Source organism: Syngnathus acus, chromosome 22 (genome assembly GCF_901709675.1).
Source record: "Syngnathus acus chromosome 22, fSynAcu1.2, whole genome shotgun sequence".
NCBI classification, from domain to species: domain Eukaryota; kingdom Metazoa; phylum Chordata; class Actinopteri; order Syngnathiformes; family Syngnathidae; genus Syngnathus; species Syngnathus acus.
In genome coordinates this window covers 4,289,913-4,306,511 of record NC_051106.1, presented here as the reverse complement: position 1 = coordinate 4,306,511, position 16,599 = coordinate 4,289,913, and the positions used below count along the sequence as shown (strand labels likewise).

At 41.7% G+C, this 16,599-nt stretch overlaps 2 protein-coding genes across 10 annotated transcripts in view; one reads left to right on the top strand and one right to left on the bottom strand.

The window, feature by feature from the left end:
- The window catches only part of LOC119115980 (ryanodine receptor 3-like), a 55,966-nt gene extending 44,199 nt beyond the window's left edge, over window positions 1-11,767 (bottom strand). For 5 of the 9 annotated variants that reach the window (XM_037240966.1, XM_037240967.1, XM_037240970.1 and 2 more), the window contains exons 1-3: window positions 11,392-11,766; window positions 4,449-4,568; window positions 3,471-3,575 (exon numbers count right to left, since the gene is read on the bottom strand). In XM_037240966.1, the coding sequence (XP_037096861.1) occupies window positions 3,471-3,575; window positions 4,449-4,568; window positions 11,392-11,439 (273 nt within the window). In that variant the 5' untranslated portion in view covers window positions 11,440-11,766. Of the gene's footprint in view, window positions 1-3,470; window positions 3,576-4,448; window positions 4,569-11,391 lie in introns of all 9 variants that reach the window. The other 4 variants (XM_037240969.1, XM_037240971.1, XM_037240968.1 and 1 more) reach the window with 2 other exon arrangements.
- A 1,639-nt stretch (window positions 11,768-13,406) lies between these two features.
- Window positions 13,407-16,599, top strand: part of LOC119116275 (formin-like) — a 32,286-nt gene continuing 29,093 nt past the window's right edge. Inside the window, exons 1-2 of the mRNA XM_037241548.1 lie at window positions 13,407-13,483; window positions 14,149-15,649. Of these exons, the coding sequence (XP_037097443.1) occupies window positions 14,227-15,649 (1,423 nt within the window). The 5' untranslated portion in view covers window positions 13,407-13,483; window positions 14,149-14,226. The remainder of the gene's footprint in view (window positions 13,484-14,148; window positions 15,650-16,599) is intronic.

The following is a 16,599-nucleotide window of genomic DNA, read 5'->3' as shown; positions in this document are numbered from 1 at the left end:
GAATGGCCCATTTTAAAACGTTGTCCTAATATAAGGCACACCGGACTATAAGGCGCACCATTAATGCATCATGTCAGATTTTTAATCCAAATCAAACCATTCTCCATTTTATCTTTTTTATTTCAACTTCAGACACAACAAATTATTTTATAATCACAAAATAATGATCCATAGTCTTTTTGATTCATGATTCATAGTCTTCAGCGGGCCACTTATGATTGATTTCATGACACAATGCTTCGGGCCAGTTTAAATTTAGGAATTTGGTCCATATATAAGGCGCACAGGACTATAAGGCGCACTGTCGGCTTTTGAGAAAATTTAGGTTTTTAGGTGCGCCTTATAGTCCGGAAAATACGGTATATATGCATACCTGCGCCACAACTTAAACCTGGTTTCAGCTGGTCTAAAATCTGGGCTATTTTCTACCACCAAGTCAGGTATGTAATAGAAAACACTGTCGGACTGTGTAGCACGGTCTGCCAAATCCTCAAAGTAGGCGTGAATATTAAAATGCAGCAAACCTCCCGCTGACAGATGTAAATCATGAAAACGATTCTTGAAATCATTCACTCTTTCACCATCTCCCTCATTCTGTTCTTTGTATATATGTAGCTCCACTGACTCCCACCACCACAGCCAGCCAGTAATTTGCTGCTGACTGCAGCAGTGGCTTCCAGCATTTGTGTGCAGCTTTTTGAGGTATACCGAGTTTAATGCAGTGAGACACAGCCAGCTGCAATCACCACGACCAATAAACTAAAGTCTCCCACCCCTATACCACTGTGAGGCAGTCATCTATATTGAGGGAGCACAGTGCGAGTGATCGAGACTCAAAAACACTTAGGAGCTGCTGCCGCAATTGCTAAAATGAGAAAATGCAGCATCCGTAGCTAATTGAACTACAAAGGTAAAACGTTTCAATCGAAATGGATAGAAGAAGAGGTGGATGGTGCAGAATATCATGTAGCTGTCAGTGACATATTTAATCTAACGGCATGACTTCAAGGTGCCGCTGTTTGCAATATTAGCCAAACTGTTGCATTGTTGTGCTCTGGAAGGAGCCACAAATGGAGGCTCACATTTGATGTCATCAGGGCAGTGCTGTCTCTTTGATGGACTGATCTTAGTCTGCTGATGGATATCAAGCTCTGTGAGGTTGGCATGCACGTGGTGTGTTATCGCGATGTGTCCCCTGTGTCTCTCGGCTAGAAAAAGCTAAGCTGCAATTTACTTCAGGCAGCGTCTATTGATAAGCCCATCTGTTCCAAACCTTATTGATTTCCGCGCCTTGGACTTGACGTATTCAACCTCCAGCTCTCCTTTAATGGTGCTTCATTCAGTGACATTCCAGCTAAGGCAAAGAATGAGTAAGAGGCAGACGATATTGATAACAAATATGCGCGGGTGGGAAAATATACACCATAACAGATTCAAGAACCCTAAAAATTGTCTGGGATATTTGAAACTAGTGAAAGGTTTAGAAAATAGTCATTTTATCTTCATCCTGGAAACAGTGCAGTATTACAAGCTCTGCTAACTCTCAGCCTGAACCAAGTCTACAGTGGCACCTCCATTTTGCAGAAATATATAAATGTAATAAGACCATCTTCTATTTCTTTGAAAGAATCAATAGGCCTACAGGGAGTCCTTGCTTTATGACAGAGTTACTTTCCGACATGGGTGATGTAACCTGCATTTGTTAGAAGGCACCATAGTCTTTCCAGGGATGGCTCCACATTTTTTTTTCTCTCCCTGTGCTAAAGGAGTGCTTGACTGATATATAGGGAGGCTGAGAAAATATAAAATAAACTGCCGGAGGGGCTTTACTGGGGCCACACTGATTTGAATGGCCTTGTGCTCCCCGATGTGCGTGGAGATGCGACAGCCAGCTTCATATTACCTTTCAGCTTTGAGTTTATTTTCATTAAATGTAGAAGAACTTCCTGATCTAGATCAAACACTAATTTCCCAAATGAAAAATGTCTCATTGAGTGGTCTCATGAGTTTATTGGATTTAAAAAGGCCCGGTGTAAGAGGGCTATCGTTGAACTCATGAAAATATGTGTAATTGAGCATTACCTCAGTGTTTAATATTTTGAGCTCCCTTTTCCCATAGCTGCCTTTTTCCATAATTCCCTGCCAGGAGTGGCGGAACCAATGGTCTCATCTTCTCACAGGCAGTCCTTTACAGCGGCAAAAGCTGCAGCCCTGATACCTCCATTTATCTCCAACGTCAAGGCAATGGGTATGAATCCGCTAACAGCTGAGGATTTATTGGACTTCTCGACATCATTAGACATGTGACATTAAAGTGAACAGGCTAAAAAGCTGAGAACTCCAAGTGATGGTGATTTTTTTTTTTTGCTCAATCATTGTAGATTTGTGCTTCATCCCAGTCACGATTACCATATTTTCCGCCACTATAAAGCGCACCTAAAAACCTCCAATTTTCTCAGAACCCGACAGTGCGCCTTATAATCAGGTGCGCCTTATACGTATATGGACCAATATTGAGCCACTACAGCAGGCGTGTCCAAAGTCCGGCCCGCGGGCCAAATGTATATATCTTATATATGGACAAAGTTTTAAAATTGAAGGTGCGCCTTATAATCCGGTGTGCCATATATACGGACAAAGTTTTAAAATGGGCTATTCATTGAAGGTGCGCCTTATAATCAAGTGCGCCTTATAGTGCAGAAAATACGGTACTAAAAGAAGATACGGTGACAAATGTAAGCTTATCTGACAAGAATTATATGAAAGAAACGATACGGCAATGAACGACCAACAGATTGCCTCGAGGACACAATACTGTGACACTAACATGGTGGAAGGGAGCTAATTTATTTGCCTCTCTCTATTCAGAGAGTAGTAAATTCTATACGTTTACCACCAGTAATCCACATCAACCGCAGTTCCTATTAAAAACTTTCACTGCATCGTGCAATAAAGACGAAAATTCAAATGGTATGCGAGGTGAGCATACCCATCGAACCGGGCCGCGTTTACTCAGAAAATAAAACACAACAATGGAATAAATCGACATGAATGAAACCGGAAACATTAGTATTGAGGAAAAAATAGAGGCAAATGATGATAAATTCCCCTTGTATTGATTTAAAGTTTCCCTCACCTGCAGCTGGTCTCATTATTCTCGAAGTAGCTTGATAATGATCTTTTTGTGCAAAGTTTGTTTCTCCCAAAGAAAACTGTGAGGCTAAATTGCACTACTGCGTGTCCTTCCTCCACATTAATATTCATGCAGACCAGGACCTCTTGGCAACCAGGGTGTCCTAATCACTGCAGTGGCTTTATTTAGGCTATTAATCTGTAAACTTAAACTATGCTGACTGCAGATACTGCAAATTAGCATAATTTCCAAATATGTACCAACACAGCTTGCTGTATGCAGTATATGAGTCTGCAATGTTTCAGTTTCAATGTGATGTGTGTGTAGCACTGCTCACCGCTTCATTGTTCTGTCCACTTTTAGCCAGCATCTCTTGGAGGGCCCGGACTGAGAGGGACTGTTCCAGCACGAAGGTACAGATGCATAGGTCTGGAGGGACGTACTGCAGCAACGCAACAGAGCAACTCAGGTTAGTAATTAGCACACTTTGCCCTAATTGTTTTTTGGACTGGATTGAACAATTTAATGCAAATCTCAAATTACAATCGACAAAGGCAATTAGCCTATGCAAAGAAACGGAAGTAAGTCGATTCATAAGTAATTTAAAAAAGTAAGTAACAACAACGAAGCTGTGGATGATTACCAGCAGACCTTTGCCCCTCCGAGCATTGTTGAACTGCCCTATAGAGCATGGCGGTAAAATGAAGGTCCAGTGGAGCTGGAGTGGATGATGAGTGTCAGGATACACACTCGCAGGGCTAAGCAGCTTTTGTGACTTGATGTTTAGCTCACCACCAATCGTTGGGGCAAATACGTAGCATTGCCGGGTGATGCCTTGGCTCTATCATTTATTTATAACAACAAAAAGGGTTAAGATTCCTTTCCTCTCTTTAGCTTCAATGAAGATAGCAGGGAAGAACTGTTTTGATATTTTCTGCTGGTGTTAATACAAAGACACTGACAGGATTGACCTGCAGTTGGTTAATCACAATCAACAAGCCAATCGATTGGTTACCATGTTAATCACATACACACTGTTTTGTTGCCTCATTACCAGATCAGCTCACTCTTTCAGAGAATCTTTATCTGCTATGGGTTGTTTTCAGTTGAACAGGATGCCAATGAAGAAGATAGAGCGCCATAAGGGAAAAACATCAATCAAATGGGTTTAATTACCACTCGATATGGGAAGAGAGTTCATTACCACTCCCCAATTAACACAAATACTCATTGTGAGACATGGTTGAGGGCAACATAGGTCATTGAAATGGTAGCTGGTACTATTTCTTGGATGGTTGGATAGAAGGTAGCTTACCTTTGCCTCGGACGTTGGTTCCAGGTAACACAGCCGGTTGCCCAGCCCCTCAGCTGCCAAGCAAAACTTTCGATTCTCCTTCTGGATGCAAGCCACGCACTGGAGCACCACTTCATCATCCTGTCAAGACAAAACAGACTTCAATCTGAGTGTGCACTCGTGCAGAGCACACGGACGCCCCCAAATCCTTTGGCCAGATGCCTTGGGACTGTCAGGTGGTCACTTCGCCGTTGCACTGGCAGTGCAATAGTGATTGCAAACAGCCAGATCATTTGTGACAGATTATACCAAATTGCTGAATTTATATGCAGTTTTAAAGGGAATAAACATATGATCTCCTTGGATTTCTCCATAAAATAGTCAAGATGCGGCCAAGTCTCTGTCACTGGTTTGGCAGCAGTTCAGAATTTCAACCACAGTCGCACAATTTGGCAGTGTGAAAACAAACCGTGGCAGGGTTTCTAGAAAACAAAATAATGTGTAACATGTTATATTCTACGTATAATATCCACCATCCAGACCATTTGTGAGGTCAACGAATTATTGAGCAACACCCTGAATGCCAAACACATTTTCCTATGAGCAATCATTTTATATTCCTCCAGCATAGCATGCTATGCTGCAAATATAAAATTGAAGCACACCACACAGCGTTTAACACACACACACACACACACGCATAGTTGTTTTTCTCTCTCCCGACTGGCTAATTGGGAGGTTTTCCTTTCTAAATGTAATGATCAAACACATCCATGGCTGATCCCTTTGAGCCCGCCCAATCTCTTTAAGGCTATTTACACTGCTTGTATGCTGCAAATGAGTTTGAAGCAATTGATTGGAACATTCCAGAATTTGAAAGAAAAGTAATAGCTTGCCTAAATGAATACATGTATTTTGGCCTGGACTAACATAGAACATTTTGTAAAAAAAAAAAAAATGATAACAGCACACCATTTCTATTGCTTCTACAACCTTTTTAAAAAAAAAAAATTGCTCGCATGCAAATACTGTAATGCTAAAAAGGATGTCATACAACATTCATGCAGATGCCTCACTGCAGTGAAGTTTTCTTCCACTGTTGCTAAGCACTTGCTGGCAGCTTGATCGCATATCAGTTCAATTATCCCCTTTTACCAGAAGCTACTTCTGCTTTTTTTCCCCCTCTGGGAAAGAAAAAAAATGCTGAAAACAAGCATCCAGTGCTACTGTTGCTTAAACACGATGAACTGAACTCATACTAGTTACTCTTTGTGATAGCAGACTCAGCAGAAATCTGCTGATATGTGGCGTCACGGGACGAGGGGGGGGGGGGGGGGATTGTTGTACAATGGCCAGCTGCATTATTTAATGTGAGAAATGTGCTGAGAGCAGAATGCGGTGGTAATAAAGTAGCATTATACATAGACATTGACGGTATGTTGCAGTACAGGCTGATGAAAGCTGCTTCATGTGATGCATGCACACACATTTTGCGTTCGTTTTAAAGAGCTGCATGAAAATCGAAATGATAAGCCTCGGGGCCTTGATGTGCATGACACACTTTCTTTTAGTTGGTGCTCATACGGGTCAGTACAGTGGAAGACTGAGCTCATAGTTAATTGTGCTATTAATATAATTGCATTAGGACAATGGCTAACTAACCTGGTTAATTTCCATGATATATTTGTTTCAGTCATTAGCATGTTCGCTTCATAATCTGAGGTTCGGGGTTACTATACATTACATCTATATATGGGCATATATACATATATCTCGGTATATAAGTTATTACAATTAATTAGATAATGGTGCTTATTTGCCACTTTTTTTTCTTTCATTAGATAATTAGAACATGGTAAATTTGCAATAATATTGATACCCCAATATTCACCACAAAAAAAAGACTGGCTCCCCAGTGCCATTAAATTTCATCTTGTTATATTAAAGGGACCGAAAATTTCTCTCCAAACTCAAAAAAAAAATCCAAGATCACTGATATAAATGTTATTTGAAGACTCACAGCTTTGTAATGTCATCAGAGAGAATAATTCAATTACCCTAAAAGAATGTTAGGCTTGAGTTGAGTCTCCAAGGGCACCTTGAGATTGAATTTGACTCCCTTATGATATTCCCCCCTTTACACACACTTCCTTTGTTATGCGTTAATCTATAATCCTGTCGTCTCCATTGTGTGCAAACTGCAAGAACACTGTAAAATCCATTTATACCGCTGAGACCTGTGTGTGTAGCACAAAAGCATGTCAATGAGCACTCCCATCATGGTATTTTCCTACTTTTGACCAATCACGCTCCTTGGATGCATGGGGAAACGACAACATTGGCGGAGCTTTTTTGCTTAGTGACTGTAGGGCTTATTGAAGGTCTTCTCTCCACTAATGCATTTAGCCAATCACTGGACAGGGGCTCTCAAAGAGTTACAGGCTAACCAGAGCTCGACTCCCCCTCCTTGTATCCAACACACGTGCTGGCAAAGTACAACAGCAGTCTTTAAAATCAATTAGGACTCTTGCATCGGGGTGCTAATGTGACTCCAATGTTGTGGCTCTCACAAAGGGGCCCGCTGCCAGCCAACAGTGTACATAGGCTGACTCAGATGTCAACACTTTGTACTTGACAAAATGTTACAGCTGGAGTACCAAATACAACTGTGCAGCGGTTTCACCCTGACAAGCTTCCTTTTTTTCCTCTCACATGCAATGTGAACTTTTCAAAGGACCATTAGTGGGCTGTGTATTTTTTTAGCAAAAATAAAGGAATAAACATTTGTGCAATAAGATGCCGAAATAATAGTGCTACGTGACAGCATTAGTGGTTTGTGGCAGCGTTTTAAATTGGGTTTGTAGTTGGGGGAAGGAGGAACAAACAATGCACTGCTCCTCGTCCTCGTTTGACGAGGGAATTGGGGCTCTTTGTGAAGCATGTATTTTTAGGTGAAGAAGCTTCTTGGAGGGCTAATGGGGGTGTAGCACGAACAGCGCGTTTGTTACACTCTGTACACAAAGCAGATTGTGGTACTTTGGTTTTCTAGCAAAATAACACTAACCACTTGCAGCAATTGTTTTATTTTCTGTGTTTTCTTTTCTCTTGACTCTGGCATGGTTGAAGACCTTTTTTTGATAGGTCAACAAATGACCATTGCTGATTTTAGCTGGGTCAGTAACTTTTCAAATAAATAGAATTCTTCTTTGGATGTAAAACAAACTCTGTGAACATTCTCATGAAAGAGAGTCTTGTATACGGAGACACTGTTATGTCAAGTTCTGTTTACTTTAGGGACTGTGATGGTACGCAGGTGAGAAGGTCACGTGTCGACTCTAAAGCGCAGCTGAGAGTCTTTGCAACAAAGTGGAGAATGGGAGACAGAGGGGAAAAAAAAAAACAGGCATTTCTCATCAGTTCTGAAGAGAGCCTTTGTGTCACTTTGCAGTTGTTACACAGGAATGAATTTTATGTGCAGACAAAGCTACCTTAACGGCAATATCCGAAAAAAAAAAAATCTGCCTGCAGGGGGGAGGTTGTTTTGTTTTTGCATGTGACATCACAAGTGGGGTTGTCACGACCTATAAAACTTCTAGTTAAATCAATTCCAAAACATTCTTCGGTAACAAAAACCTTCCCCGAAGCATTAAGATAGAGAAATGTTTTCTTTCGGGATTTGCCTCAGAGGAAATTTCACCTTCTCCTACGAGGGAGGGCAAAGTAAGCTAAACAGCACCAGATTGCTGCAGTTAACACTTCTCTAAATGTCTTACTCGGTCGGGGCACAGTGGGAAGAAAAAAACATTGGACCCCGTTATAGGCTGATAGTGATGCAAGTGGTCTCGGCGAATGATTCACAAGCGCAGCCAAAGGAAAGACTTTTAATGAATTATGTGACACACTGACAATGTTTCTGTGGTAACACGGCCGTCGCTTGCACAGCTTGCGCTACCTCTTAAGAGCGAGGACGAAACAGGTTCTTCTTCCTCAATGCATTAAGAAATTGATTGAAACAATTAAATTTAACATAAAATAAACATAATTTAGATGACTTGTATAACCTAGACACGCAAAATATACAGTAAGAATGTCTTCAACAGAGAGAAGCTTCCTTTACTGAGCTACTGCAGAACACCGCTGCTTAACTCCGAGCCCGCTTGCAGCTTCATATACGAGCAGCGCTCTGGCAGGATCTGACACGTCGCGATTTCAATCATTAGATAACATCGTCAGCACCCTCAGATGGCAGCAGCTCCATTTAGTGGCAATACATTTGTATACATACAAGTGATATTGCAAATAAACATGAGGAATCTGACATTATAACAGTGACACCATGAATGAATATAAAATGGAGAGAAATACACTTTGGGGGAATGGTTTATATTCATCATGCGGCAATAAATACTGGTGAGGTGTTTTATCATCGCAATATAAATGCAGTGCATTGCTCATGTTAGCATGCAGACAACAGGTAGAGGTGGATTTGTGGAGGGGGGGGGACACTGTTGTGGATTGAAAACTGGGTGACAATGGAAACTGCTCTGTTATCTGCATTTGTTTTTATTTATTTTTTGCTGGTGCATCTACATAATATTCCCCACTTTTTTCCTTGCTTGTTTCTACACTGCCAGTCATCGCCCGAATGTAACATGAGCCTTCGCATAAACAATCCGAGCATTGCCACGCCATCGTCACATAGCCAGTCTGGTCTTTTCAAAGTCACTACGCCCACTCAGATTGATAATAAGTCCCTAAAATATATATGCAGGGATCCCTGCAACAGTGAGGTTGCGCTTAATTATCAACACACGGCATACCTTAGCGAATCCCTCCTTTCGCTCCCTACTGTGTCCACTCTAATGACACAACACACAGTGAGCTACCAATTCATTTAGAGAACTACTCGTGGGATAATGAGCAGTCTGATTCATGTGACCAGAAGCTGATGTTCTTTTCATATTATTCCCGGCTCATTATGAAGCCACTGTTAGTGCATCTTAAGGCATTTCCAATTTCAAACAGGGTGTATACAAGTTTGGTGGCTTGTGGAACCCTTCGGAGGAAGCAAAGTCTCCAATCAACACTGCTCCTCTTCCTGTCAAGGCCAAATTATCCACAACCGACTCAACTTCAGGTATTGCCTCAATTCTTTTCCTCTCCTCCCACAGAGTTGGCTTTATAGGCAGCAGTCCGGCAGGGGTAATTTCTGCTCCCACTCCAGGGAAATTACTTTGTGTTGTTGGAGAAGAAGAAGCAGTTTGCAAACTGCTTTATCAAGCGCTTTGACTCCAATAATGGATGACATTTGGATGCCAGCAAGGAACATATGGGCGAGCCAAAGTAGTGACTTAAATGCATCTCTTTGTATACATGGATCCATGTTGAGCATTCATTTCTGCAAGAACGAGCGGTGAATTGATCACCTATGCTACATAAATGCGTTTGTGTGTTCGTCCATGCAGTGCTTGGACTGATGAATAATTTCTGCTGAAGCACGTCTGGTGCAGCCTGACTGCACCACAATTTTTCCCACATTTGCATTCACCACACACATCAAGCTCATTCACTGACCTAAAAGTACCAAATCCAAAAATAGGATAGCCTAAGGGGAAAAAAGTGTTATTATGAAATTATGCTATTTTCATTCTTTCCCAGAAAAAAAGAATGTCAGAATGGGGTAGAATGTCAGTTCCATTTAGGAGAGGGAGGCGGGCGGATTTGGTGACCTCTATGCACTGCGGTTAAAAGGTTGAGTGGCTGTGAGGACAAACGAGCAGGAGGTATCTGACGACAGTGAGCGAGAGAAAAGAACGTTTTAAAAGATCACTGCTGTTCTTGGGGGAAGGAAGTGCAGCGGCTACACATTCAAGACTCCATCACTTGCGTACGTGGTTGGTGCCAAAAGGCTGTGCTATATTAGGCCGACAGTATTGTTTCTTTAAACTTCTACCAAGGCAGCCTACACCGCGTATCACATCGCACCTTGTCTGTTCTAATCATGCTGGATGGCTACGATCAGGAATAACAATGAACATTTGAATAAATCTTGCTACGCTTAGCTGCGTAGACCTTTGCTGATGTTGCTGCACAGACCAAGCCTGGAGCAACTGTCTGCTCTCACTGCCAGGCTTTCACATTTAAATACATTCATTCACTGGTCATAATATTAGGTACACAATCTTAAAGGATCCAGAAGAAAAACGTGCGCCATTGTAAACCTAACTGTTAATATTAATGAACAATACGCCTGTATAGTTGTTGTTCTAGCAATGTTTTGCATCTCATACTGAGAATTGTTTGTAATATTTCACCTCTTAGGTAGCTTGTAAATTATTAAAAGCTGCTTTCATTCTAATGAAATTGACTATAAATCCGTTAATCCCTTTAATAAGTACTGTAACCCAAAACATTATAGACTATATAACTGTCTTGATGATGTACTGTCTATTCTAATCAATGTAAATGTGTGTCAATCATAACTGCGTATAATTATCGTTACAAAGGCAAATTTTTGTGACTACTCATGGAAGAGCAACTGTAATTGTGAGCGTACTGTATGTAGCACAAAGCATGCACAAGACTTCTTATGAGGCTTTTTGACTGGTGAGTTATTCTATAAATAATTTAATGACAGATAAAAGTCACTGTTACAATATTGAGAAAGATTTGAGATGCAGCATAATGAGCTTGATGGACTTGTTGTCAACTTCCTCCGAAGACTGCATCGTGCATTTGCAATCCACACTATGGAATCTGCTCAAACAATAAAGCGCGAGTATTATCACCGTCGTCAAGATGTGCACAAGGCTCATCAGGTTATTTATGTTATGACGGAAATTTAAAACAAAATCCCACTTGATTGGCACTTGATTTAAAAAACAACCTCCTTTGCATGAGATGAGAATAACATTTACGACAAAGAGAAGTCTGCAGAGCATCACATCAGGAAACGTGTACTCACAGTTCTGAGGAACTGAATCTCATCCTCTCCTTCTCCACCTTCAGCCATGGCTGCAAGTGAGCCCGCTCAAGCGCTGGCTCCTCTTCCTGGTCGACGTGAGCATGCAGTTAATCCACGGTCATACAGCGGCGAGACTGCCAGCCAAACCCCGGTGCACAAGCCTCCTTCACCGGTGGCCCCGGGGGAGGAGGAGGGGGTGGAAGGAAAGGAAGGAGGAGGAGGAGGAAGGAGGAGAGTGTACAGATAGGATGCTGCTGATGATGCTGATGCTGACTGGGGCGACGGTGGACGCCGTGGCGTGGAAACAAGGAGAAGAAAATACTCACATCTGCGACGTCAGCTCTCAGAACGTGTCCATACTAGGACATATTCAAACAGTAATAATAACAATCGGTGTTGTTTATTCATGACAAATGCGCTCGGAAACCTTGCAAAATAGACCGTGCAAGCGTGCACGTTATCTCATTTGCTTCAATTTACGAGCTCAGACGATCAACTCGTCTAAACAATGTTTGGCCACAGTCTAAGATGCATGATAGTAAACCAAAAAAAAAAAAAACGATCTTGAAACGACCCTAAAACCTGCAGAAATTTAAGAAAGTCATTTTAGTTCCTGAAAATTCACACGTTTGGGATTTGAGGAATTATAGTACGCATCAGTCACTCAGTGTTGTCGTGTGCAATAACTGTATTTATGCGCTCATTGAATTTAATACAATGCTACCCTCTAGCGGCCCTAAACTGTCAGTGACTATGAACGTACATATATGATTGCCTGCTAGGCAATTGCAATACAATTGATGATTAATATTCTTCACTAAGATTGTTTTTCATTGCAATGTGCATGCAGATGTACCTATTAAAGAGTCCTGTAAAAAAAAATCTTATCCTGCTCTCGGAAAAATCTTCTTTTCATTATTACTTGACCCAGTCTGCCCCCCACGCCCCAAAAAACACAACATTTAATCACTGACCAAAGAATTTTTCGCTTTTAAGAATTTGATGTGGTTACTTAATAGCCAAGATAGCTATATCGATGCAATTTGAAATGATCTCATTCGTGAAAAGCACTTTTGGCAACAGCTAAAGGAGAGTCAATGACAAATGAGTGTTCCCTGATATAGGTTATGCGTGTCATCTCAAGATGTACAGCGTCTGCTATATAGGTGGTCGAAATTAATTGCAATGTTGGAAAGTTTATTTCTGCTAAATTCTAAAAGTGAAGCACACAGTATATTATACAGATGAATGCATGTATGAAAATACTTTTCATAAGGCCCATTCTTACCTAATTTCTGTATTTCAAATAATTTTGATTATGCCAATTTTTAATTGCTTGACATGGAGATATATTTTACGTTTTTCTAAGTTTTTGTTTGCTGGAAGCAATATTTAAAATAAAAAAATAAGAAAAATATTTCATTCTGAATCTATTGAATCCACGAGTTACACCTTTTGAATTCAACTGCTGAAATGTATTACAAATGGTGTAATATTCCTTTTATTTCTAATATAGCTATACAACTGTATATCATTTTTTCGTGAGCTGCTAATTTCTGATTTCTCAGATTTCTCTTACTCTTGTGTACCTCGTGTACTCTGATGCCATACAAGAATAAACTACGACCAAATCAACCATAAAAAACAGTGACTTAATATAATGAATCCAAATGGGACCACCATGATTGCCCACTGGGTGGCACTGTTTAGCTTTAGGGCTGCGGGAAAAACATAGGGGAAAAGAGAAAAAAAATAATCTGCGTGCTTTTGCAACGTGTACAGTACACGTCAAATTCTAAGGAACACCGAAAGCTTCCACCAAAAAAAAAAAACTGAATACATTGTTGTGAACTACCGACAGCGACCTTGGCCCACCTGCGTGCTGCAGCCGCACTGGCTCAATATGTTTAGAAGCAGGTCCCATTGAAAATGAGCCAATAACATCACAGTTGGGCAGTGCAGATTCCATCTATTGGATCAGAGTCTTGTCAATCGTGGAGGAAGACCCCAGTAAATCAGCGGTAAGTCCTTCTGGCTGGCTGCAAGCTGCATCACAGACATGACCAAAAAAAATATCTTGCCAGTGAATTGGGTAAGTAAATATATGTTTTGTTTTCACGAGGCGAAGTGTCCCGATTTAATATACTGCAGGCGCACTTGCATATTGCGCACTTTGCTTTTCCACCGTAACCCAGTCCTGCAAACTGAAGCAATGTAAATCTGATAAGACATCTAGTGTTCTGTTGTGAATTTTGCAGTAAATATTGCGCAATATCTGATAATTTATTTTTGTAATTTTGTGAGCAGCGTCACAAATGCCAGTCAAATGATGCTATCGTTGTGTTGCAAGGTGACATCACCCCCATGGGATTAAGATGTAAACAGCAGAGACAATTTCCAAGTGTTAAAAGTTGTCCATCGCTGATTAGAATAAAAATTAAAAAAAAATTAAACGTGCGTGGTTTCTCCGAAAATGAGGAAAGAAGGCAAACGCGACTAAAATAGGGACGGCATATCATGAAACATTTACTGACTGTGCCATCTCATCATTAATGTTTCAGCTTTCTTGTGGTACTAACACGTCAAATGCTGAGATTTGTTATTTTACTATTTAGCAAGTCGGGTTGACTTTGAACTTCAGTCAATGTCATTGTCTACAATTTAAAAAAAATAATAATAATAATGTGCAGCTAATGATGTAATAGTGTAAATGTCGTCTCTTGATGCGTGTTTCATATATTTTGTGCTTTGTAACAGCATCAAGATGGTCCATAGGATGAGCAGTCATATCCATCTGCAGGTAGACCACCTGCTGAGAGATTTTTGGTGACCACCATGTCACCCGTCATGGAGGGAACACATACAGTTTTGCTTCTGTATGTGCCCATCCGTGAGCTCAGCAACATCAGCCTTTATTTCCCAAAGCATCCCGTCCCGAGTTTCAAGTACAAGAGCCTCACCCCTCCTTCAGCCTGGACCCGTAATGACCATGACTGTGGAAAGGAGGATCTCGCTGTGTCCAAACAAAGAGGCCAGTCTTCCAACTCCTCGGGCAAACCCCTCAGCTACCAGCGGGCAAAAAAGGCTGCGGTTGCAGAGCTCTGCTTGCGGCCTGCAGAGCACCACCAGTTGTTGGCCGACCTCTTATCCCTATGCAGGGATTGTGCCAACAAAATCAAAATGGGTAACCAGGACGGGAAAATGCGGGATTACGTCGAGGGGCCGGAGGTTGACCCAGGAGGTGAGGTCGTCGGCAACAGCAACTTAAGTTCTCTTGAGCAAACAGCAACAAAGAGCAGAAAGATAAAGATGAAGGGAGGGAAAAATTCTGCAAAGTGTTCCCCACACAGTCAGATGAAGACAGACACTTCAAATGGAACTCCATCCTTTCATCGTCCTGCTCGGAAAAGTCTAACCAAAGTCTCTACAATGGAGGAGATTGCAGATACACCATCATCTGTCCAAGAGTCTCCAAGTCCATTTATCAATGTAGTCAGTAATCCTCTTCTGCCCATGGAAGAACCCTTCAACCGGGATGGCTGGGACTTTATGGAGGACAACAGGACATTTGACTCAGATGTGGATTTCTCCAATGACTTCTCAGAGTATGACGGCGAACAGGGTTTTCAATCAGCCTCCTGCAGCCTGATGGTAGGCCTGACCCGAAGGGAAAGTGGCAGCAACCTTCGACCTGTCAAGAAGTTCCCAACAGAGAGCACGACAGTCAAGTCCACCCAGCAGCTGCACGGTGAAAGCAACCGGAGGGAAAAGGGGGCGCGGGTGGTCGTTAAAGTCCAGGATTTGGAGGGGAATGTGCAAGTCAGTCGTACAAGCCCGAATGGGTCAGGGTCTTCTGATTCGTATCCAGGAACCAGCTCAAATGGACAATCGAGAGAATCAAACAGAAATATTCATGTTAGGGTCAGTCAAGGGAAGCTTGCTGAGGGGCTACGGTTGCCTCTTTCCCATATTCATGAACTCCCACCCTTAGCTAAACCTCACACTAAGAGCCCATCTTCACCTGCTACCTCCAACGGTCTCCTGAGCATGTCCCCAAGCCCGAAGCTCAACCATCGCAGAGTGCCACTCTCAGACAATGATCGAGACAGCTCCAGCAACACGGACGAGCCCAAATTCTTCGCCGAGGTCACTGACAAGAATGGCAACAGGCGAACCGTCGTGCATCTGGATTTGAATCTCAGCAGACGGCCAAGCAACTCCGGAAAGTGGAACTCTTCTGGCAACTCCACAACCACAGGTGAGCAATTTTGAAAACCTCCTTCATGAAATCTTGATGTTAATGTTGACATTTACACTTTTTTATTTTGTCACTCCAGCTTTTGTCCATAATTCATTTTGATCTCAAATAGTCCAGGATACATCAGAGGCCTGTTTTCATGTATCGACAATAACGCGTGACATCCGATACAAATTAAAAGCTACCCAGCAGAGTTATACAAAGACCGAGCGGGCTCTGAGAATAATTTGGTAGATGATCCCTTTTTAACTCTCTAAGCACTGCAACCAAGTTGGAGATTAGTCTCTCTGATCAAAGGCTCAAACTCGAAGCAAACCTCCACCCGACCATGGTTCTCATGAGCACTGTGTTAACTGAAGCATTGCCAATTTGCTGCCACCCTCACAACCCCCATCCTCTGCAAAAAACTAAGAGGGAACTGACACGGACGGGGTCACCAGCAGGTATGAAAAGGAATTAGAATGTCCTTTTTTTTTGCAAATTGAACGATTTAGTGGAGACAGGATAAATAAAATTGACTTAAAATGTTCTGAAGGGGTCGATATTCACCATGTATTTTTTTTTTTTAAACATTACAGCTAGCATACTAGATCAAGGCTATAATTGTACTTTCACTTAATTTAGCAAACTAATCTGCAATCAATGTCTCTCTCTCTCTCTCTCTCTCTCTCTCTCTCTCTTAATCCTCCAACTTAATACTTTTCATATTTATTGTCTGGCGTATGGCCGGCAGTTTCCTAATCAGATTACCCCGTACGTTCCTGGCTCCAGCAAGGTCATATGAAACCGAACAGTGCAAGAGCGCCTTTCTATTTGCATGATGTCAGTCAACATAATGAGGAGCATTCTTAGGCTACTGACAACAAGGGTCAGTTCTTTTCAGGTAATGAAGTAGATTTGGCTAACACAAGCTCAGTGTTGCTTTTTTTTTTAGTGTGTCTCACGCTGTT